At 40.9% G+C, this 23,884-nt stretch overlaps 3 protein-coding genes across 5 annotated transcripts in view; 2 read left to right on the top strand and 1 right to left on the bottom strand.

Moving 5' to 3' along the window:
* LOC105483239 (histone acetyltransferase 1) overlaps positions 1–1,499 on the top strand; it is a 67,895-nt gene extending 66,396 nt beyond the window's left edge. For both annotated transcript variants that reach the window (XM_071072936.1, XM_071072935.1), the window contains exon 11: positions 1,059–1,499. In XM_071072936.1, coding sequence (XP_070929037.1) covers positions 1,059–1,226 — 168 coding nt within the window. In that variant the 3' untranslated portion in view covers positions 1,227–1,499. The remainder of the gene's footprint in view (positions 1–1,058) is intronic.
* LOC105483242 (solute carrier family 25 member 12) overlaps positions 1–16,792 on the bottom strand; it is a 227,773-nt gene extending 210,981 nt beyond the window's left edge. Inside the window, exon 1 of one of the 2 annotated variants that reach the window (XM_071072930.1) lies at positions 16,656–16,792. In XM_071072930.1, coding sequence (XP_070929031.1) covers positions 16,656–16,673 — 18 coding nt within the window. In that variant the 5' untranslated portion in view covers positions 16,674–16,792. The remainder of the gene's footprint in view (positions 1–16,655) is intronic. The other variant, XM_071072929.1, reaches the window with a different exon arrangement.
* LOC105483240 (methionyl aminopeptidase type 1D, mitochondrial) overlaps positions 16,545–23,884 on the top strand; it is a 94,682-nt gene continuing 87,342 nt past the window's right edge. The window contains 1 exon segment of the mRNA XM_011743984.2: positions 16,545–16,986. Coding sequence (XP_011742286.1) covers positions 16,545–16,986 — 442 coding nt within the window.

Raw genomic sequence — 23,884 nt, forward strand, 5'->3', positions numbered from 1 at the left:
ATGCCAATGTATGAGAGTCCAAGTCATTTTGTAAAATTAACTTTTACAAAAGTAGAAATATTCTTCCAGTTATTTATAAAAATTCTCACTCATGGCCAGGCGTGGTGGCCCACACCTGTGATCCCAGCACTTTGGGAGGCCAAGGCGGGTGGATCGCTTGGGCCCAGGAGTTCTAGAACAGTATATCCAAAACATGAAAGCTTCATATTTTTTTGCATAATGCCACCCAACCAGGAATCTTGGAGTTATTCTTCATTCTTCCTTCCTCATATCACCCACTATTTTCTCCCCTAAATCTGCCCTGTCCTCTCCGTCTCTGCTGCTGCTGACTTGATCTAGGCTTTCATCAACTCTGGCTTCAACTACTGCAGTAGCTGCCCAGTCCTCCAGTCCCATCCTAAACATCTCTGACACAGTATTGTTTTGACACAGTGTCCTGCATAAAAGTTGTTACCAGCTCCCTGTTGCAAACTCCTCAGCATAGCGGTATCAGTTAAACAGGGAGGGTTTAGTATGATAATGTATGTCTGGAACTTAATAAAGACTCAAATTCTCATTAATATATTTTTAAAGTATAAGTTTCCCATTTGTGTTTCTGAAACATTTCTAACAGTTAATGTTAAAATTAGCATGTGGCCCATAAGTACTTCACTGGGTGGAATTTAAAATGTAATTAATTAATGATTGAATAGTAAAATGAAGAATAATAGCACTTAATCTCAGTTGTCTTTCTTTAGCTAATGTCTTGTATTTATTAAACAAATATTTGAGTGTCTATACTGCCCAGAGTTCTTTAAAGTTTTGGAGGGGCTGCTAGTCACATGTCTATATTTACCATCATTGGACACAAATACCAGGTCTTCTTGTTAACTCTTTTTAGAGAGTTTGCAATTCATGGTTAACATTACATTTAAGCTTCCTTTAAAAAAAAAAAACACAGGGACAAGTTTGGGCGTATTCATAGTATTCTTCGTTTTAACATTGGAGACTTAAAATTGTAAGACTATAAGGAAATATATTTGCTTTCTTAATCTAACAAATAATTGTTTGTCACTTAGAAAAAGCAGAGAGATCTTGCTAAGATGAGAAAATGTCTCAGACCAGAAGAACTGACAAACCAGATGAACCAAATAGAAATAAGCATGCAACATGAACAGCTGGAAGAGAGTTTTCAGGAACTAGTGGAAGATTACCGGCGTGTTATTGAGCGACTCGCTCAAGAGTAAAGATTATACTGTTCCGTACAGGAAGCTTGCAAATTTTCTGTACAATGTGCTGTGAAAAATCTGATGACTTTAATTTTAAAATCTTGTGACATTTTGCTTATACTAAAAGTTATCTATCTTTAGTTGAATATTTTCTTTTGCAGAGATTGTATATTTTAAAATACTGTTTAGAGTTTATGAGCATATATTGCATTTAAAAAAAGATATAGCTTCTGAAATACTACTGCAATTGCTTCCCTTCTTAAACAGTATAATAAATGCTTAGTTGTGATATGTTAATGTGTGATATGAGTCTTAAATAGTTACAATAAACCTCATTCTTAAATATTTATCATTCCTTCCACACTTTGCTTCTAAGATTTTACATCTGACACCTTTAAAACATTTCTTTAAGGTTATCCTGGTAATTTTATTTTTTCAATATGATTTTTCTTTCTTTTTTAACTTTCAGGTTCAGGGATACATGTGGAAGTTTGTTACATAGGTAAACTAGTGTCCCGGGGGTTTCTTATACAGATTATTTCAACACCCAGGTACTAAGCCTAGTATCCAATAGTTAATTTTTCTGCTCTTCTCCCAACCTCCACCTTCAAGTAGGCCCCAGTGTCTGTTGTTCCCTTCTTTGTGTCCATGTGTTCTCATCATTTACTCCCACTTGTTAAGTAAGAACATACAGTATTTGGTTTTCTGTGCCTGTGTTAGTTTGCTAAGGATAATGGCTTCCAGCTGCATCCATGTCCTGGCAAAATACATGATCCTGTTCTTTTTTATGACTGCATAGTATTCTGTGGTGTGTATATACCACATTTTCTTTATCCAGTCTGTCACTGATGGACATTTAGGTTGATTCCATGTCTTTGCTACTGTGAATAGTGCTGCAGTGAATGTTTGCATGCATGTGTCTTTATGGTAGAATGATTGATATTCCTCTGAGTATATACCTAGTAATGGGATTGCTGGGTCAAATGGTAGTTCTGTTTTTAGCTCTTTGAGGAATTGCCACACTGCTTTCCACAGTGGTTGGACTAATTTATACTCCCACCAACGGTTTATAATATAGTGTTCCCTTTTCTCCACTACCTTGCCGGCATCTGTTATTTTTTTACTTTAATAACAGCCATTCTGACTGGTGTAAGATGGTATCTCATTGTGGTTTTAATTTACATTTCTCTAATGATCAGTGGTGTTGGGCTTTTATTCATATGCTTCTTGGCTACATGTATGTCTTCTTTGAAAAGTGTCTGTCCATGTCTCTTTTTAATGGGGTTGTTTGGTTTTTTCCTTGTAAATTTGTTTAAGTTCTTACTGATTTTTCATAATAGGAAATGTTATTAGTATAGGTTTTATTTTGTTTTAAATAAAATCCTATTAACTGTTCTGGAAGGCAGTTAAGAGAAGGAAATCAAACTAGATACAGCCTAAAAGCTAAAATTTTGGCATCAAATATTATTTGAAGATAACTTAGAAGTTAGCATAAACATATAAAAATATAGGAAGATACAAATCAGTGTATAAAAATCCAGTTTACACATCATTATTAAAATATGTCTTGTGTAAAATGAAATGCCCATCTATTAGGATTTGCTGTAAGGTTACCAAGGTATTGAAATACAGCAAGAAAAAATAATGACAAACTGCTTAATATAGTTTTGTTTTTAATGAAGTAGAGTATAAATAGCTGGAAACAGAATCATTCAAAGTAAAAATTTATAATGTGTGCTAGTAAACCAGTTATTATATAACAAAAGCAGGATGTAAGTTGAAATTTACTTTTAAAAATCTGATTTGATGGATGCTTGGGGCAAAATCCCAAGTTGGACAGGCATTGTCTTGTCCTTTGATCAATTTCCATCAGTAAAATCTGTCAGAGAAGTAAAGTAACTGGTAGCCTCTGGACACAAAATAGCTGTGACCAGCAGCATACCAACAGTACCACTATTCTCTTAAAATGAGGGAGCTGTAAAAGTTTCAAACCGTCTCATCTTAGAAGCCTGTATACAGATAAAACTTGTTGACTTCTGAGAGATTATATCTGTGTACATAATTTGCTACAGATAAAATGAACTAGTTCAGTTAAAATCCTTTCTGAAATGAAAGCAATTTGTCTTTCATCTAAACTGGTTAATTTTTAATTTTGTTATCGACAGTTTACAATTGATACTTAAAGATGAGCTCTGAGGAAAGCATCAATACCATCTAAACCAATTATCTTTCAAGTTTTTTTTGTATAAAAAACAGAAAGAAAATGTGATGCTGATTTTCCTGTTCTTTTGTTTATTTGTTTTGAGATGAAGTCTCTGCTGCCTAGGCTAGAATGCAGCTCACTGCAACCTCTGCCTCCCGGGTTCAAGTAATTCTCCTGCCTCAGCCTCCTAAATAGCTGGGATTACAGGCCTGAGCCACCACACCCAGCTAATTTTTGTATTTTTAGTAGAGACAGGGTTTCACCATGTTAGCCAGGCTGGTCTCGAACTGCTGACCTCAAATTATCTGCCCTCCTTGGTCTCCCAAAGTGCTGGGATTACAGGCGTTGAGCCAACGTGCCCGGCTTCTTAATTTACTTTTTCCCTGTCCTCTACAAATTGCATTTTCTTTACATATATCTCCTTCTGAGCATCAGGTTTTTCATCTGTAAAACTGAGGTTGTACTAGAATCATCTCTAGGCTCACTCCTTCCCTGTTCTAGGTTCTGTGCTTGTCATTTTCATATCCTTTCTCCTTACCCTTATACTTTTATACTCAGATGTGGGTGTAGATGTGGTATATGTCTAAAATAAAACACTTTTCTAAGTCACACAAGGATATTCATAGTTTATATGTGACATAGTTTGTGTGAGAAGGAAGGGAAAAAGGACTGTGTCCCTGATTGTCTCCAAATTGCTGGGGGCCCAGTTTGTTGTACTAGAGCCTTGTCTAGGCTGAAAATCTATCAGAGCTGATCGACTGCCATCTTTGCCTACTAGAGAAAAGCTGGCAGCAAAGCTACCAAGGCCATATTTGATAATAAGATTAGAATCATACACCTTAGAGGTCAACTGATTTAATTCCTTAAATTAGTTCTTAAGTTATTTTTCTTAGAATTTAAAAGGCAGTTTAACCATTAAATACTGATTTAATAAAGTACTCATGATTTCTTCCAAATAAAATTATTTTTGCATTTGTATATCTCTGTGTATATACTTGGAACATAGTAGTATATCTTTGTGCAGGTATATATTTGTATCTGTAAAATCATTGCCTGGGAAATTTAGTTAACTGAGTTAAAGGATAAGAATATGTCTATGGCTTCATTACATAAACATGCCATATTTTGCAGAATCGTTAAAATACTACCTGATGTGAATGTATATGCAATTTTAACAGAATTTCAATGACGTGGGATGTTTGTTGTTTCCATAGATATAATATCTTACTTACATTTATTTTACTGGGAAGGTTGAATTGTGTGTGTGTGTGTAAAATCTTTTCCTTGATATGAATTATCTGTTTTTTAAAAAAAAATGTTTTGCAATCTACACTGTCAATTTATAAATGGACAATAAATCCAGAGGCCACACTACAAGTAAGTGGCAAAGCCAGGAATATACACTAGGCTCCTTACTTCTACTCCATCTCATCTTCCATCAAGTAGACCAGCCAAGTAAAGCATGCCAGCCCACTAGGCTGTTCCTAAGAGGGACTTTTAGAGGAGCAAGTATTAAGAAAAGTATGTTTGGCCAAGCACGGTGGCTAGTCCCTGTAATCCCAACACTTTAGGAGGCCAAAGTGGGAGATTGCTTCAGGCCAGTAGTTCAAGACCATCCTGGGCAACATAGCAAGCCCCCGTCTACAAAAAATTTTAAAATTAGGCTTGGTAGTGCACACCCGTGGTGGTGCAAGCCAGGCTACTTGGGAGGCTGAGGTGGGAGGATCGCTTGAGCTTAGGAGTTCAAGGTTGCAGTTAGCTATGTTCACACCACTGTACGCCAGCCTGGGTGACAGAGCCAGACCCTGTCTCCTAAAAAAAAAAAAAAAAAAAAAAAAGCAAGAAAGCTGGACTTGGTGTGTCACATGCCTATAGTCCCAGCTACTTGGGAGGCTCAGGCAGGAGGATGGCTTGAGTCCAGGAGTTCAAGACTAGCCTAAGCAACATAGTGAGACCCCATCTCTAAAAATAAGAAAAAAGTAAAAAAACACAAAAAACCTTAAGAGTATGTTTGATAGCAATGACTGAAATTATCAATGCCTCTTGAAGTATGGCCTGAAGTTACTCATTTTCTCTCAACATTTAATCTTCAACTTTTCTGTGTTCCCATATGCCTTTACATTTCTATTAAAAATATTTCATTCTTGGCCGGGCGCGGTGGCTCAAGCCTGTAATCCCAGCACTTTGGGAGGCCGAGACGGGCGGATCACGAGGTCAGGAGATCGAGACCATCCTGGCTAATATGGTGAAACCCCGTCTCTACTAAAAATACAAAAAACTAGCCGGGCGAGGTGGTGGGCGCCTGTAGTCCCAGCTACTCGGGAGGCTGAGGCAGGAGAATGGCGTGAACCCGGGAGGCGGAGCTTGCAGTGAGCTGAGATCCGGCCACTGCACTCCAGCCTGGGCGACAAAGCGAGACTCCGTCTCAAAAAAAAAAAAAAAAAAAAAAAAAAAATATTTCATTCTTATCTTATGAGGTGTGGTGGAAGTATACAGTGCATTTAGTTTACTCACTGAGTTGGGCAGAGCTGTGTTTACGTATATATGATATTTCAATAGGAAGTATGCATATGGAAATAATAAGCAACAGGGCATACAGTGAAAACTTCCTCACTGCATTCCTCCAGAAACAACCAGTTACCAATATCTTGTGTATCTTTCAGAGATACATGCATAAGGGAGCATGTTTGTATATATACTTTTTATATACCATATGTATATGTGATGACCCACGTTTTCTAACTGCTTTTTTACTTTTATTTTGGAGATTATTTGAGCTATCTTGTTTAATGGCAGCATGGTATTCCATTGTGTAGATATATCATAAGTTACTCTACCAGTAACATATTTATGTTGTTCCCAATATTTTCCTTTACAAACAATGCTGCAATGCCTACTGTATATGTGCTATGCATACATATACAAGTATATCAGTAGATGAAAGTCCTAGAAGTCGTGGACATTAGTCTAACCTCACTCTTAAAGTGACTCTACTACCTTTACAACAGTTAAAATTATCACCATAAACTAAGGTTGTGGGAACTTTATAATGTCCCAATTTGAATAAATTCTGTGCAAACAGGAGCATATTGGACTTCTCCAACCATCTCTTTCATGGCCAGAAATTTGAATTACCTTTTTTTGTTGTTGTTAGAGACAGGGTCTCACTCTGTCACCCAGGCTGGAGTGCAGTGGCATGATCTCGGCTCACTGCATCCTCAGCCCCTCCAAGTAACTGGGACCACAGGCAAGTGCCACCAGACCTGGCTAATTTTTATATATTTTTGTTGTTATTGGTAGAGACAAGGTTTCACCATGTTGCCCAGGCTGGTCTCCAACTCCTGAGCTCAAGCGATCCACCACCTCTGCCTCCCAAAATGTTGGGATTACAGGCGTGAGCCACTGTGCCTGGCCTTATCTTAAATGCACAATGATTTGAATGGTAGGCATATGCACCTTTCTGTTTATTCCTTTAGTCTTGGCTTAGCTCTTCTCAAACCTTTGCATCCTTACAAATCACTGTATTTCTGGGTGTCTCAGCTTCAGTCCTACTGACATTTTGGGCCAGATAATTTTTTCTTGTGTGAGGCTGACCTATGTATTGTGGGATGTTTAACAGCATCCCTGGCTTCTACCCACTAAAATGCCAGTAGTGCCACCCCCACCACTAGTTGTGACAACCAAATATGTTTCTAGACATGTCCTCTGGGGAACAAAATCATCCTTGGTTTAGAATCATTGTTCTCTGGGATTGAATATCCATCTACTTTAAGCACGATTTTTAAAAATAACGTAACATATACATAGTAAAAAAAATCAATGCAGTCATGGACTTTCTAAGTAAAAATAAAAAATTTAAAATTTATGAAAGTATTTGATGAGAAATAAACTATCCTCCCACACCGCCACCCAGTTCACTTGTTTACAATTATTTTTACCAGTTTCTCTTTTATCCCCCAGAATTATCAGTCTACAAACATCCATTTCTATTATAAACACAAATACTGATATACTACATGCAGTACTCTTTGAGTATCTTTTCCAGTTAATGCATATCTCTACCAGCACATGTTACTTCAGTTCTGAACACCTTAATGCTAAACAACGGTATAATATTCCATAGCTCGATGTCAATGTTTGACCCAATACTGTATTAAAGGACATTTAGGTTGTTTCCTATCTCCTACTACAAGCAATGCTGCAGCGAATAGCCTTTTGTATACACCATTTTATATATGTGGGAGTGTATATGTAGGATGAATAGTGATGGAATATCTGAGTGAAAAGGTATGGACATTTTACATTTTGGCAGATTTTGCACATATTTGAGACAGAAGGAATTTTTTTTTTTTTTTTTGAGACGGAGTTTTGCTCTGTCTCCCAGGCTGAAGTGCAGTGGTGCGATCTCGGCTCACTGCAAGCTCTGCCTCCCGGGTTCACGCCATTCTCCTGCCTCAGCCCCCTGAGTAGCTGGGACTACAGCCGTCCGACACCACGCCTGGCTAATTTTTTGTATTTTTAGTAAAGGTGGGGTTTCACCATGTTAGCCAGGATGGTCTCGGTCTCCTGACCTTGTGATCTGCCCGCCTCGGCCTCCCAAAGTGCTGGGATTACAGGCGTGTGCCACAGCGCCCAGCCAACAGAAGGAAAATTACGGACACAATTGGTAAGGAATTTTGTTAATTTTCAGAGTTGTAATAATGGTACTGTCATTATGCAGGACAATGTCTTTATTCTTGAGAGTCATATGCCTTAGCATTTAGGAGCAAAGGGTCATGACATTTGTAGCTTACATTCAAATGGTCCAGAAAAATATGTTTGTGTATGTGGGGCGTGTATGTGTGTGTATATATACATATAAAGCAAATGTGACAAAGTTCGTAAAAGTGTCGAATATAGGTGGAATTAAATACAGGTGTTCTCTGTATGGTTCTTTCAACCTGTATGACTGATTGATTGACCGATAAGGTCCTTGTCTGTTACCCAGGCTGGATTGCAGAGGTGCAATCTTGGCTCACTGCAATCTCCACCTCCTGGGCTCAAACGATCCTCCCACCTCAGCCTCCCAAATACCTGGGACCACAGGCGCACACCACAATGCCCAGCTAGTTTTATATATATATATACACACACACACACACACATATATATATATTTGGGGGGGTGGGGGAGGTATAGACGGGGTTTCGCCATGTTGCTCAGGCTAGTCTCGAACTCCTGGGCTCAAGCGATCAGCCTGCCTAGGCCTCCCAAAGTACTGGAATTACAGGCATGAGCCACTCTGCCTGACCTGCTGTATCTTTTTAAGTGTTTAATGATTGCTCTAACTCAAGCATCAGAAAGACTGAGATATAAAGTTGAGGGAATTTCCCAGAATATCAAAAAGAGAGACAGAAAATATGAGAAAAAAAGATAAAACAGAGGATCAATGTGGGAAATTCAATAACCAATAATTTTCGTTTCAGAGAGGAAAAGCAAACAGAACATAACCAAAGGAAGAGGATAATTCCTCAAAGTTGAAGAAATGAATCTTCAGACTATTATAAGAGCTCCCTGAAGTTTGAGCAGCATTGCTAACATTTACTGAGCACTTTCTATTGTTGGCTAAGCACTTGCATGAGTTATCTCAATTCTCATTAACAACCCTTTGAGGTACTTTGTATCCTCAACTGAGGCCTAGGAAGGTTACCTTGACCGAGGTCACACAGCAAGTAAGTGGCAGAGCTGGAAATTTGGCCCATGCAATATGACTCACTTAGATTCTCAACCACTGTACTGCTACTACTTAGCTAAAAAGATCAACTCACAGGCCAAATTATTAAGTTCAGAATCCACAGCATAAAATTAAGATCCTAAAAGCTTTCATAAGGGAACACGCAGACAACCTGGGGGAGGAAGGGGGGATTCAGCATTACAGTTTATCAGTCATACTGCATGTTGAAAGATAACGGAACAATATCTTCAAAGCACTGATGCTGAATTGTTTTTTGTTTGTTTCTTTGTTTATTTGTTTTTGACACGGAGTCTTGTTCTGTCACCCAGGCTGGAGTGCAGTGGTGCTATCTCAGCTCACTATAACCTCAGCCTCCCCGGGTACAAGCGATTCTCCTGCCTCAGCCTCCAGAGTAGCTGGGACTACAAGCCCAGGCCACCATGCCTGGCTAATTTTTGTATTTTCAGTAGAGATGGGATTTTGCCATGTTGGCCAGGCTGGTCTTGAACTCGTAACCTCAGATGATCCACCCACCTCAGCCTCCCAAAGTGCTGGGATTACAGGCATGAGCCACTGCACCTGACCTATTGCTTTTCATTGTAAACCTTGTTATAATTGTATGGTTATTTTTTCACTATATATGTCTTTGATATAAAAATCTGTTTAATATTACTACAGGTATATTGTTCTGCCACTGAAGCTCCATATTATTGTCAAATAAAACTGTAAATCCAGGAAATTTTTAAAATAAAAGTTTACCTGAAGCAACCAAATGGCACCTTTAAACAATGGAACTGTGCTCCACCTGACTCCGACCAGGTAGAATTCACCAAAAGATAGTGAAAGTTTTCTTAGGAAAAAAAAGAGCAATACTCAATTCTTTTCTTTGGAAACTGATTCTCAAAGGAATCATAATTTACCATGTACTTTACTTGGTAAAAGACGAATCTGGAAAAAATTTGTTATCAAAGCAAATTGTCTCCATCTTTGATACACTGGTTTTATAAGTCACCAAAGCTCTGAAAAACATACTTCATAATTTTTTGGGCTTCCCATAAACTCAGTGGAGAAATGTAATGCAATAAAAGTATAATATCATCATTTATGAATATCTGCTGAGCTCTTGTGTGTAAGATGCTGCAAGAAGTGCTGTATTAATGTAAAAAATTGTTTTTAAAAACCTCCAGTGTTAAAATATATACAGGCTTGAAATGGAATAAATCTTCTATAACCTCCCTGGGTCTCACTGTCTTTATCTTAAAATCAGAAGGGGTAGGGTTAGAGTTGGATTAGGTGATCTTGAAGCCATTTCTAGTTCTTCAACCATATCCTCGCTCCTCCATCTTAATAAAAGACTAGTTGGAACATGTGCTTTAGACTCTCAGTTCACCTGGATAGCTCGTTACATGTTTAATTAATAATTTTGGCAGGTGAATCTGTGCGGAAGCCTTGGGCTGGATGTGTGTGTTTGCCCGGCTCTCTGAATCCCCTTTTGTGAAGGCCGTGGGGCTACCACAGAGAGGCTTGTTTGCTGTCTGCTCCTAGAGCAGCTGCCGCTTTCTTCCTTTATCCTTCATCAAGCAAAAGAAAATGCAGTGATGTTTTTGCGTGCTTTAGATGAGGAGAATGCACTCCAGACAGGTTATTCTCTGGGTTAAAGTGGATGGGGTGAGCACAGAGGAGCTCGGTTCAATGGGAAGAGAGGTCGTGGCAGCATCTGCCCTCCTATTTCAACAGTTTCAGTCTTGAATATAGAATGTGTTCAGAGAGAGGCGAGCGAAGAAGTTAAAAAATGCACTACTGCTTAGTTTCTCAGCCAGTTTGGGGAGTGGAGGTGGAGAGTGGGAGGGCAGAAAGGGACATACAGCTAGTTTTCTCTTTCTATTATTAAATCCCTTCTCATTTCATGATCTCCACTTCAGAGATTCTTATAGCAGTCTCTTTTGTGTAACTGCTAACTGACTAAAGAACACTATTTCATACTTATATGCAGGAAATGGCAAAATTAAAAATATTTTCATCCTCTGATATTAATGATCAAACTGCTTTCCATAGGCACTGGCCTCACACAGTCCTACAGGACCAAATATTTTAAATCAAAACCACTAAGAACGTAACAGCAAACACAGAACCATAAATATAGCAAAAGAGTAAACAAAAATGGAAAAATATGAGAAGATAACCAATATCACCACTTCATGAGGGAAAGGGAAAAAAGCCACAAGAAAATAAGTAATTTTACAAGAGAGGGAAAAATAAAAGAAAGAAGAGAAACAGGTGCGGAGCGAAGGCAAAAGGAAGAGAGAGAATGCACAGTAGACTGCAATAAAGACATGAATATGGCCGGGCGCGGTGGCTCAAGCCTGTAATCCCAGCACTTTGGGAGGCCGAGACGGGCGGATCACGAGGTCGGGAGATCGAGACCATCCTGGCTAACACGGTGAAACCCCGTCTCTACTAAAAAAATACAAAAAACTAGCCGGGCGAGGTGGCGGGCGCCTGTAGTCCCAGCTACTCGGGAGGCTGAGGCAGGAGAATGGCGTGAACCCGGGAGGCGGAGCTTGCAGTGAGCTGAGATCCGGCCACTGCACTCCAGCCTGGGCGACAGAGCGAGACTCCGTCTCAAAAAAAAAAAAAAAAAAAAAAAAAAAAAGACATGAATATTATTGTGCATTCCTATGCTTTCGTGTGTGACTTGCCTAGTCTGCTGTCTTTTATTCTATATACCTATGTGACTGGTTGTGATAAAAATGGGTATCTTCCTTAGAAAGTCCAGCAAATAGTGTCAGGCACAGTGGCTCATGCCTGTAATCCCAGCACTTTGGAAGGCTAAGGTGGCAGCATCGCTTGAGCCCAGGAGTTTGAGACTAGCCTAGGCAACACAGTGAGACCCAGTCTCTACAAAAAATAGAAAAATTAGCCGGATGTGGTGGTGTGTGCCTGTAGTTCCAGCTACTCAGGAGGCTGAGGCAGGAGGATCACTTGACCACGGGAGGTTGAGACTGCAGTGAGCCAGGATCATGCCACCACACTGTCTCACATATGGCATTACTTTTCCTTGCAAAACATGAAATATTTACACATTTTCTCTAACAGTACCCTTAGATTACTCAGTAATATATTCATGATTGTTTCAAATGATTGGTATAGGAAACATGACATTCTGCCAGCAAGTTAGTTGAGAGTGCCCTAGAAACTGTCTGCCTGAACCTATAATCCTTCAAACATAGACCCTAACTTTAGAGGGGCCCAATCAGCTACTAAGACAGATCTTTGTTGTACATGCAGTTTATGTTTATGCAGGACTCCTAGTTCCTGAAAAGAATGTTCATTTGACTTAAAATATGTAAACAAGTAGCATACCAACATATTAAAATTAGAGAAGCTAGAGGACAAGACTGGAGATTCTTCTCCAACCACAGAGTTGCTAAGAATTGATCGTGAAATCAAATCAAAAGGCTAACTTTACGGATTCAGATGGCAAAATGAAGAGGCAGGGTCAGGAAGGGAGAATGAGGTCTAGATGACAACTGCGCTGAAGCTGTGTGGTCCCAGGGTACCAGTTTCCCCTAGCAGTCACATTATATCAGTTAATCTTACAATGTGTTCATATAAAACAGCTTTTTACTACAGCTATGTAAGCACCTTGGCCCCTATTTCACGGTCTGTGTTTTCTTTCTCTTTCCTTCTGTCCTTCCCTCCTTCCCTCCTTCCTTCCTTCCTTTCTTCCTTCCTTTCTTCCTTCCCTCCTTTCTTTTTTTTTTTTTTTTTTTGACAGAGTCTCTCTCTGTCACCCAGGCTGGAGTGCAGTGGCGTGATCTCGGCCCACTGCAACCTCCGCCTCCCGGGTTTAAGCAATTCTCCCTGCCTCAGTCTCCCGAATAGCTGGATTACAGGTGCCCGCCCCATGCCTGGCTAATTTTTGCATCTTTAGTAGAGATGGGGTTTTGCCGTGTTGACCAGGCTGATCTTGAACTCCTGACCTCAGGTGATCAGCCCACCTTGGCCTCCCAAAGTGCTGGGATTATAGGCGTGAGCCACTACTCCCGGCCTGTGTTTTCAAATATATTATAGTAATCCTAATATATATATATATATAAATATATATATATAAATATAAATAAATCTAAACTTGTGAGACAAATTACAAGATGATGTTATTTACTGTAAGACAAACATTTTAAAAAAAATTATTTACTTCATGTCGCATAATCCCTTAGAGCATTTAAAAATGCAAATATTCAATTAAAAATTCAATACATACGGCCGGGCGCGGTGGCTCAAGCCTGTAATCCCAGCACTTTGGGAGGCCGAGGCGGGCGGATCACAAGGTCAGGAGATCGAGACCACAGTGAAACCCCGTCTCTACTAAAAATACAAAAAAAATTAGCCGGGCGCGGTGGCGGGCGCCTGTAGTCCCAGCTACTCAGGAGGCTGAGGCAGGAGAATGGCGGGAACCCGGGAGGCGGAGCTTGCAGTGAGCCGAGATCGCGCCACTGCACTCCAGCCTGGGCAACAGCGTGAGACTCCGTCTCAAAAAAAAAAAAAAAAAAAAAATTCAATACATACATTACAGAACCTGCATAATTTAAATTTTATTACAAACTATATACAACTTTAGAAAAACTCATGGTATAAGTCTATAATATCATTAAGTTCAAGAAGGAGGAAGGAAAAATGGGCTTTTCAAAAATATGCATATCGGAATTTATTTGATTTATACATTTTATAAATAAAAAGATTTTAAAAGAAGTGAATAAGACATGGTCTTCTGAAAATCAAGGTAAAGACCTATAAAATAATAATCACAATTAATAAAAATATTTTAACATTCAAGAATGAATTTTTGGACATAAACTGAAGGTATTACCTTCTTATCCTTTATTTCTTGAACCCTGGTTTTGAAAATTTATTCAACTTTTTTTTTTTGAGACAGAGTCTTGCTCTGTCGCCCAGGCTACAGTACAGTGGCACAATCAGCTCACTGCAGCCGCAAATTCATGGGCTCGAGCGCGCCTCCTGCCTCAGCCTCCCAAGTAGCTGGGATTATATGCATGTGCCACCACATCTAGCTAGTTTTTAAATTTTTTGTAGAGATGGGGTCTCACTGTGTTGCCCAGCTGGATCTCCAACTCCTGGGCTCAAGCTATCCTCCTGCCTTGGCTTCCCAAATTGTTGGAATTACAGGTGTGAGCCACTGCATCCGGCCGAACTATTCGATTTTTTATTCAAGAATCCCAAGTACATAATCTGACTAATGGTGAGAATTCAAATCAGTGAAGTGCCATAATATAATTAACCTTCATTTCACAGATAGGAGCATGGACAGAAATGGAGTAGAGAAGTGACTCAGTAGTGGTTACTCATCTAAATAAAAGCACTCTAATGCTCAAGATCACAGAATGTTAAAATTGCAAGGGATCCTAGATATCAGTGATCCAGCCCTTTACCTTGTTGGTCACTATGTATATATCCGCCCCCCCCCCCCGCCTTTTTTTTTTTGAGAGAGTCTTCCTCTGTGGCCCAGGCTGGAGTGCAGCAGCGGGATCTCGGCTCACTGCAAACTCTGCCTCCCAGGTTCAAGTGATTCTCCCGCCTTAGCCTCTGAGTAGCTGGGATTACAGGTGTGCGCCACCATGCCTGGCTAATTTTTGTATTTTTAGTAGATACAGGTTTCACCATGTTGCCCAAGCTGGTCTCCAACTCCTGGCCTCAAGTGATCTGCCTGCCTCTGCCTCCCAAAGTGCTGGGATTACAGGCATGAGCCACCAAACCTGGCCTATATCCTATAAATTGATGGCTTTGGCAGACATGTGCTGGCAGCTTTTAACCCTTCTACTGTGAGAAGGATGTGTAGGAGAGAAGCCAGATCCAGGGTCAGTGGATGAGCTATCACCTGTGCAAGTTCATATTTGCTTCATTTCTAGCTCATCCCAGATACATACATTCCATGCTGAACTTATTGAGGATTTCCTCACTGGATTCCACTACTGCTGGTGCCACCTGGGTCCTCATAGTGTTTCCTTTTCCTTCTAGTTGTAGGGGAATAAAGCATTCCTTTATTTTCCAAGGGTTGGCTGAGTCAAATCACATGAACATGTGTTCTATTTCAAATGTGTTTGAAACTGGGCTTGATGCCTTAAGGAATTTTGCTAGGGACATCTAGATTTCTTTTTTCTGCACACTTCTTAAGACTCTGTGGCCAGCTAACTCTCAGGCTCCTTTGCTGCACTCAGATTGCTGGCTTCAGTTATACAGAGGAAAGACTTGCCACATTCAAAAATGCTTTCCCTGGAATTGAAATGAGTTTGCGAAAGGTAGGGCTTGAAGTAACCCATAGGATTACATTTTATTCTCAGTCTTGTACATCTTATTTACCTTGTTGGAAAGCATTATTTCTCTTTATCTTTCAAGGTGACCCAAAAGCATCCAAAACCAGGTTTCCAAGAATTATAGCCTGTGTCCTCTAATGAAATGCCAACATTCACTCTCTTTAAAAGTAAAAATATCAAGATTATGTAGTCATTAAAAAGAGTAAATTTGAACTAAGTGTTCTAAGATTTGATGTCTATGATGAGTGGAATGGAAAAAGCAAGTCATAACAGTAAGTATATGATTCTGTTTAAAATACTTACATTTGCCTGTGTGTAAAAGGCAAAGATCTGGATTGAGCACACGGTGGTTAACTGGGGAGTGGGACTGTGGTGTGTACAGAGGGCGAGGAAGGGGCTTGCACTTGTTCCTTAACTCATTTCTGAATTGTTCTGAATTGTCTAGATTATTCACTGAGTTAGTAGTGCTTAAAAATTAATTAGAAGACATCACACACATTCACCGAGAATCCTTATCAATCTTTACTGCATTTAAAGTCTGGAAACGGTTACATTCTCAGTTTGACTGGTTTCATGCAGTGTTCAATTGCTTCACCTGACACTCCTCGGGTATCAGGTTCTGTGCCAGGCACGGAAGCTACTAAGATGAATAACACCTGGTCCATGACAGGATGGCATCTACCCCAGAACACAGGTAAGAGAGACAGTGAATTTGGTAAAAATGGGCACCGTCATCAGTAGGCATACATCAGCTCCCTCATTTGATTCACAATTGGCCTTCTGCAGGCTTCATCTCTTGGCAATGCAATTGGCAGGCGTCATCCTTTTATACTTAAACTCCAAGTTTAGGATTAAGACTCCAGTTATTACTGCCAAGTACAGAAGGCGTCCTTGGGGAAAGAGAAGTCTCCTGAGCATACCCACTGGGGTACCTAGAATAGATTTTGCAGCGACACACAGATCCTGTGTTGTCTGGAGTCTCTGCTGAGTAATGTAGATTCTGGGACAGCAAAAGGGAAGCTGGTGACTTTGAACCAAATTTTACCTTTCAACTGAATCCAGGGGAATAATTTGCAACAGAGTGGCAGATGATACAAAGTGCTATGTTGAACACTAGATTGTGCTTTATTTTTTCCGCCCAACTTCACGTTTCCATGCACCACAGTGTTGATGCTATAAATATTGGATGCCACGCTTACCTGACAGGCTTCTTCCATCCCACCTGGGCGCGGGGGCTCAGAGCGAGCGCGAGAGCCGCGGCTGGAGCCCGCCTCTCGCGGCTGGAGAGGACTCAGCCGGCCGCAGGTTCTGCTGCTTGCCCGGGTGCCCTAGTCGCTTCCCCGCCAGGGCTCCCGCAGTCAGCCCCACGCGCGCACGCGCGCTCACCTCGGGCGGCCTCGACGCCTCAGGGCTTCGGCAGAGATGCGACTGGCCGGCTCCAGCTGGCAGGGCGGTGAGCGAGTGCTCGCGGCCACGTGACCGACGCCAACATGGCGGCGCCCAGCGGCGTCCACCTGCTCGTCCGCAGAGGTAAGCGCGTGGAGGACAATCCTGTGAGGGTTCACACGGTTGTTCACTCGGTACGCACCCGGGTCCAAAGGGATGCACACCCGCGCTGAGACTTCTCGGCGCACACGACTGTACTTTCAGTCTTTACAGACACACGCAGGCACACACGATGACACATTCACACACCCCAGGAACACACGCAAAAAATTTGTTCACTGATCACCCGCCTAGACCACGTCACCACGTGGCATCTATTCGCAATTACTCCTTGAGATTTGCGGGCCATCGTCTGAAGTTTTTTTTCCCAACTTCGGTTGTATCATTAGTGTAACAAACATTTATTCTGTATGCCGAACGAAGAAACCTATGGTAATTCTGAAATGCATCTGGACACCCGATTTCCTTCCCTAGAGCTTATGTAGACATGCCTTTTGGGGACTTGCAAAATGTGATTGTTTTCTTCCAGTGACTTAAAGTTAAGAAGGTAAGAAAAGATGTCTGGGCAGTTCTAAGTAGGTTTTATCCTGCGTGAGTGTTGAGATTTTAGTAAATATACAAATGCCTTTGCAGCAGAATTGGGGAAATCTTTGTTGGATTTGAACTAGGTTCTGAATCTTTGTTGGAAAGAACTGGAAAGTTTTTTCAAGGACGGGGAAAGAGGAAAACTCATACTTTGAGGAGCTACTTAAGTGTCAGGCATGTAGGAACAGTTTTGTGAGGTAAATATTATTTTCATAGTAATAGCTACTGTTTATTAAGTGCCTTTTAAGTACACGATACTGTGTTAAGCGCCTTACATATGCTTGCTTCCTTTTAAAACTCAGTGAGTGAGACCCTGGGAGGTCGAGAGGCTGCAGTGAACGGTGATCTTACCTCTGCACTCCAGACTTGGCAACAGAGCCAGACCCTGTCTCAAAAACAAAAACAAAAACCCTGTGAGTTAGGAATTATTTTCTCTTTGCAGAAGGGAAAAGTGAGGCTAGAGAGGTTAAGTAACATGACTAAGGTCACACAAATGGTAAGAGGCAGAATGTTCATTTGAACATGATTCTAATTTTTTTTTTTTAAACTCATTTCTCTGTACTGCATGACATGGTCACTCCATAGAAGTCTGTGTGTAAAGTTCAGCAGAGACAGTACAAGATGAGTGTGTGCAAGAAGTGAAGAGAGCCCGGGCACGGTGGCTCACGCCTGTAATCCCGGCCAAGGCGGGTGGATCACTTGAGGTCAGGAGTTCAAGGCCAGCCTGACCAACATGGTGAAACCCCATCTCTACTAGTATACAAAATTAGCTGCACATGGTGGCACATGCCTGTAATCCCAGCTACTTGGGAGACTGAGATAGGAGAATCGCTTTAACCCAGGACGTGGAGGTTGCAGTGATCTGAGATCGCATCACTGCACTCCAGCCTGGGCAATAGCGAGACTGTCTCAGAAAAAAATAAAATAAAATAAAAATAATAAAAAATAAGAAGTGAAGAGGAAGATATTTTTAGAGAGGAAGAAGGTTGGTAATGGAATAGACTTCAGTGTTAGTGGAGATGAGAAAGGAGCCACAGGAATATTGGAGGGAGAGATGTGTATGGGAAAGGTGATGTAGTGAGCATTGTGGACTGGTTGCATGGAGGAATGGAGATGAGCATGAGAATGTAGCCTTGTGAAAAGACAGCCAATTTATATCTCTTAACATCTGGGCTCCAGGCCTGGCAAGGTGGCTAATGTCTGTAATATTACCCAGCACTTTGAGAGGCCAAGGTGGGCAGATGACTTGAGGCCAGGAGTTCAAGACCAGCCTGGCCAACATGGTGAAACCCTGTCTCTACTAAAAATACAAAAATTAGCTGGACTTGGTGGCGCATGCTCATAATCCCAGCTACTTGGGAGGGGGAGGTGGGAGGATCACTTGAACCCAGGAGGCGGAAGTTGTAGTAAGCCGGAAAAAAAAAAATCTGGGTTCCAGTCCAGACTTTCTTTACTAATTAAGTTACTTTTCTGTTTCTTCTTTTCACAAGAAATCATGGCCTTCAGACTTCATTTTTGTGTGCTTCTGGTAATAGTGAGAAGGATCTGAGTAGATAGTCAATGTAGAGGAGGAGCCAAAAAACAAAAAACAAAAAAACCTGAAAACATACATAGGTGTATATATATACACCTATGCATGTATAAACATATTCTTGTATGTACGTATATATGTATTAGGTTGGTACAAAAGTAATTGCAGTTTTAGAATCACTTAATGACAAAAACTGCAATTACTTTGCACCAGCTTTATATATAACATCTCTTTGCAGATTACAGAAATAGCATTAATCTTTTCTTTCTTTTTGATCACTTGTGATTTTGACAAATGGTGGTTTAGACAATCTTGAGAAAAGATATATGGAAGTCAGGCCAAATTATTGGTTCCTATAATCCATCCCACTGTATCCCAAAGTGTTGCAACAACCAAGAAGTGGATCCTCTGATTAGAGGAGAGAAGGAAAGTGTGTCATCAGGAAGCTGTTTTAATGATGGGAAAGGGCCCTTTTTTGGACTATCCATAGCTAGTTTTAAATTGCAGAGAGGTTTTCCTGCTACCTGATCCCCACCCCCAATAATTGAAAATGAAGGGTAAATTCAGGAAGACTCCTCTCTCCACTCTCTTCCTCCCTTTCACCCATCTAGATTGATATAAAGCAATCCATTACAAGTCTTCGTGTACCAGGATTTATCATCAGCATCTCCGAGCATCATTTCTTCTTGAAATATAGGAAGACTTTTTTTTAACCTTTTAAAAAGGGCATGAGGTTTCTCTTGTGATGCCTCAACTCATTGTGGCTTTGGTCACAGTATACCCTGTAAACAGTAGTTACCTAGCTCCTCTCACCATTTCTACTCCTTACTAGATTATTAATTGTTGTTGAACAGGAGCTTTGTCTTATGTATCTTTCTGTCTTTATAAGCACAGTACCTGGCTCAAAGTTAAACTCATTAAAAGCATACTGAATTGAGAGGCTGTTAAGACTTGTTCTCTTCCATCATGGTCTAACGAGGGAGGGGTAGAAACTTTGAGTAGTGACATTGGAAAGAGGAAAAGACAGATCAGCCTTCTGGAACCAAGAGAGAAGGTAACAGGGGCCTTTAAGGGACTAAAATACTCCCAAGTACTAGCACTGGCAGGAAATCCCTTACTCAGAGTACAGAATCCCTACCCTGGGGCCCCAGGAACTCACTCCCAGCCCTCACTTCACTGGAATCCCTGGTCTAGCTCAGGCCACTAAGTAAGATCCCAGTGAGTATGAAAAGGAATAAGGAAATCTCACCTTGAATTGTAATAATCCACGTGTCAAGGGCGGGACCAGGTAGAGGTAATTGGATCATGGGGATAGTTTCCCCCATTCTGTTCTTGTGAAAATGAGTGAGTCTCAGGAGATCTGATGGTTTTATAAGCATCTGGCATTTTCTCCTGCTTGCACTCATTCTGTCTCCTGCCACCCTGTGAAGAGGTGCCTTCTGCCATGATTATACATTTCCTGAGGCCTCCCGAGCCATGCGGAACTGTGAGTCAATTAAACCTCTTTTCTTTATAAATTACCCATTCTCAGGTATTTCTTCATAGCAGTGTAAGAACAGACTAATACAGCAAGTAAGAGGGCATATTTTCTTTCTTTCTTTTCTTTTTTTTTTAATTTGAGACAGAGTCTCGCCCTGTAGCCCAGGGTGGAGTGCAGTGGTGTGATCTTGGCTCACTGCAACCTCTGCCTCCCAGGTTCAAGCGATTCTCCTGCTTCAGCCTCCCGAGTAGCTGGGACCACAGGTGCCCACCACCACGCCTGGCTAATTTTTGTATTTTTAAGTAGACACAGGGTTTTGCCGTGTTGGCCAGGCTGGTCTCTCTCAAACTTCTGACTTCAGGTGATTCACCTGCCTCAGCCTCCCAAAGTGCTAGGATTACAGGCATGAACCACTGCACCTGGCCATTTACTTATTTTTAATAAATATATTAAAAAAAGTACTTTTGTTGACTTGTAACTGTAAGGCCCTAGACTCTTCCAACTGAGAATTTTGTTACCTTAGTGGTTTTTTTCAAAAATGTAATATCCAGGCAGGGGAGGGGGAATTTTGTTACCTTAGTGGTTTTTTTCAAAAATGTAATATCCAGGCAGGGGAGGGGGAATTTTGTTACTTTAGTGGTTTTTTTCAAAAATGTAATATCCAGGCAGGGGAGGGGCTATTATACACCATGAGTTAAGTACTTTAAACGTTTGCTAACTGCCCTGAGATCCTTGCTATCTTGTATAGCTTCTGCAGGAAAATGTCTGCTCAGTTTTGCCAAACCAATTTTTTTTTTTTTAATTGAGACAGAGTCTTGCTCTGTCGCCCAGGCTGGAATGAAGTGGCTTGATCTTGGCTTACTGCAACCTCTGCTGCCCAAATTCAAGTGATTCTCCTGCCTCAGTCTCCTGAGGTATCCGCCACCATGCCAGGCTAATTTTTGTATTTTTAGTAGAGACGGGGATTTTGCCGTGTTGGCCAAGCTGGTCTCGAACTGCTGACCTCTGGAGATGCACCTGCCTCGGCCTCCCAAAGTGCTGGGATGACAGGCATGAGTCACCATGCCCAGCGCCAAACCAACTTATAATTAAACTTTTGGGATGCAATTCATGGGTGATTTGGAAAATGCTAATATTCCTAAGTTTAGTTTCCTATTACTTAGACTACATTCCTGTTGACAACCAGAGAATGGAAATGGAGTTTTGCCGTATGACATCTTTTAACAAATACATTCCAATTGTATTATAATGTGGCATGTTACTACACAGATTAAGAAATACTTACAATGAAACCATGCCTCTAAAGTCCTAAGTGCTCCTAAATCCATACATACTTGTATGTGTTTTCCTCTATTTGAAACAGCTAGCTTCCTTCCTTCCTTCCTTCCTTTTTTTTTTTTTCCAGGGTCTTGCTCTGTCACGCAGGCTGGAGCGCAGTGGCACAATCACAGCTCACTACAGCCTCAACTTCCTGAGCTCAACCAGTCCTCCCACCTCAACCCCCTGAGTGGCTAGGTGCACACCGCCACACCCAGCTAATTTTTTGTTTTTTCCATAAAGACAGGTTATCATCATGCTGCCCAGGCTGTGAAACAGCTTTCTTTCTTATTTATTTTATGTTTTGTTTCAGTAGTTTTTGGGGTACAAGTAGTTTTTCATTACATGGATGAATACTTTAGAGGTGAATTCTGAGATTTTAGTGCACTCATCACCCAAGCAATGTACACTGTACCCGATATGTTGTCTTTTTTCCCTCACCCCCGTGTCCCTAGAGTTCATTATATCGCTCTGTAAGTTTTTGCATCCTCATAGCATAGCTCCTACTTATAAGTGAGAACATACAGTATTTGGTTTTCTTTTCCTTCACTTAGAATAATGGCCTCCAGTTCCATCCAAGTTGCTATAAAAGATATTGTTTTTTTCCTTTTTATGGCTGAGTAGTATTCTATAGTGTCTTTTTTTTTTTTTTTTTTTTTTTTCTGAGACAGAGTCTCTCTGTCACCCAGGCTGGAGTGCAGTGGCACAATCTCGGCTCACTGCAACCTCCATCTCCCGGGTTCAAGCGATTCTCCTGCCTCAGCCTCTGAGTAGCTGGGACTATAGGCACCCGCCACCACACCTGACTAATTTTTGTATTTTTTATAGAGGCAGGATTTCACCATGTTGGCCAGGCTGGTCTCAAACTCCTGACCTCAAATTATCCACCCACTTTGGCCTCCCAAAGTGCTGGGATTACAGGCATGAGCCACCGTGAATACCACATTTTATTTATCTACTCATTGGTTGATGTGAAACAGCTTTCTGTACTACAAATAGTTCCTGTCTTCTGTTGAAATTAAGAAATTTCAATGTATACTGCAGGGCATATAGACCCTCAGTGATGAATGCTTTGCAGTCATTAAAAAAAAAAGATATTGACCTGCATTTGTTGGTATGGAATGATGTCCACAAAATACATTATTTGGGAAAAGCAAGTTGTAAAACAATATAAGATACTCACATTTTGTAAATAAAGTATCAATATTTCTGTGTGTGTATACATGTGTCTAAGTTCATATAACATGTATATACACAGAGTATGACATACAACTAGATATTTATAGTTTCTATTTTTTTTTTTTTTTAGACAGAGTCTCGCTCTCACTCAGGCTGGAGTGCAGTGGCGCGATCTCGGCTCACTGCAAGCTCCCCCTCCCGGATTCATGCCATTCTTCTGCCTCAGCCTCCTGAGTAGCTGGGACTACAGGTGCCCACCAACACGCCCAGCTAGTTTTTCGTATTTTTAGTAGAGATGGGGTCTCACTGTGTTAGCCAGAGTGGTCTCGATCTTCTGACCTCATGATCCGCCCGCCTTAGCCTCCCAAAGTGCTGGGATTACAGGTGTGAGCCACCATGCCTGGCCAATATTTATAGTTTCCATGAAATACCCACTTTCCTCAAGCATTAGAAATCCATGAAAATCAGTGTGGATGCTACATATCTTAGGGAACTTGGCAAAGATGGGAGAACTATTACGTGTATGCAGGGCTTCATTTGAACAACATCTTGTTTTATAGCTGAAACAGCTTGTTCTTGTGGAGATTGAATTTTCTTTTTAAGCTTTTGAACATGGAGACAGTTAAACATAATGCAAAAGTAGAGAGAACAGTACAATGAACTCCCACGTAGCCATCATCTGGTTACAGTAGTCATCAACCTATGGCCACTATTGTTACATCTATACCCCCAGCCACTTTGCCTCCCCACAGCTGGATTATTTTGAAGCACATTCCAGCTATATTATTTCATCTGTAGATTTTTTACCATGTATCTCTAAAAGATAGGGAGCCTTTTTTTTCTTCTTATGTTGTACATATCAGTTCTAGAATTTGCATTATAATTTCCAT

Source organism: Macaca nemestrina, chromosome 11 (genome assembly GCF_043159975.1).
Source record: "Macaca nemestrina isolate mMacNem1 chromosome 11, mMacNem.hap1, whole genome shotgun sequence".
NCBI lineage: Eukaryota > Metazoa > Chordata > Mammalia > Primates > Cercopithecidae > Macaca > Macaca nemestrina.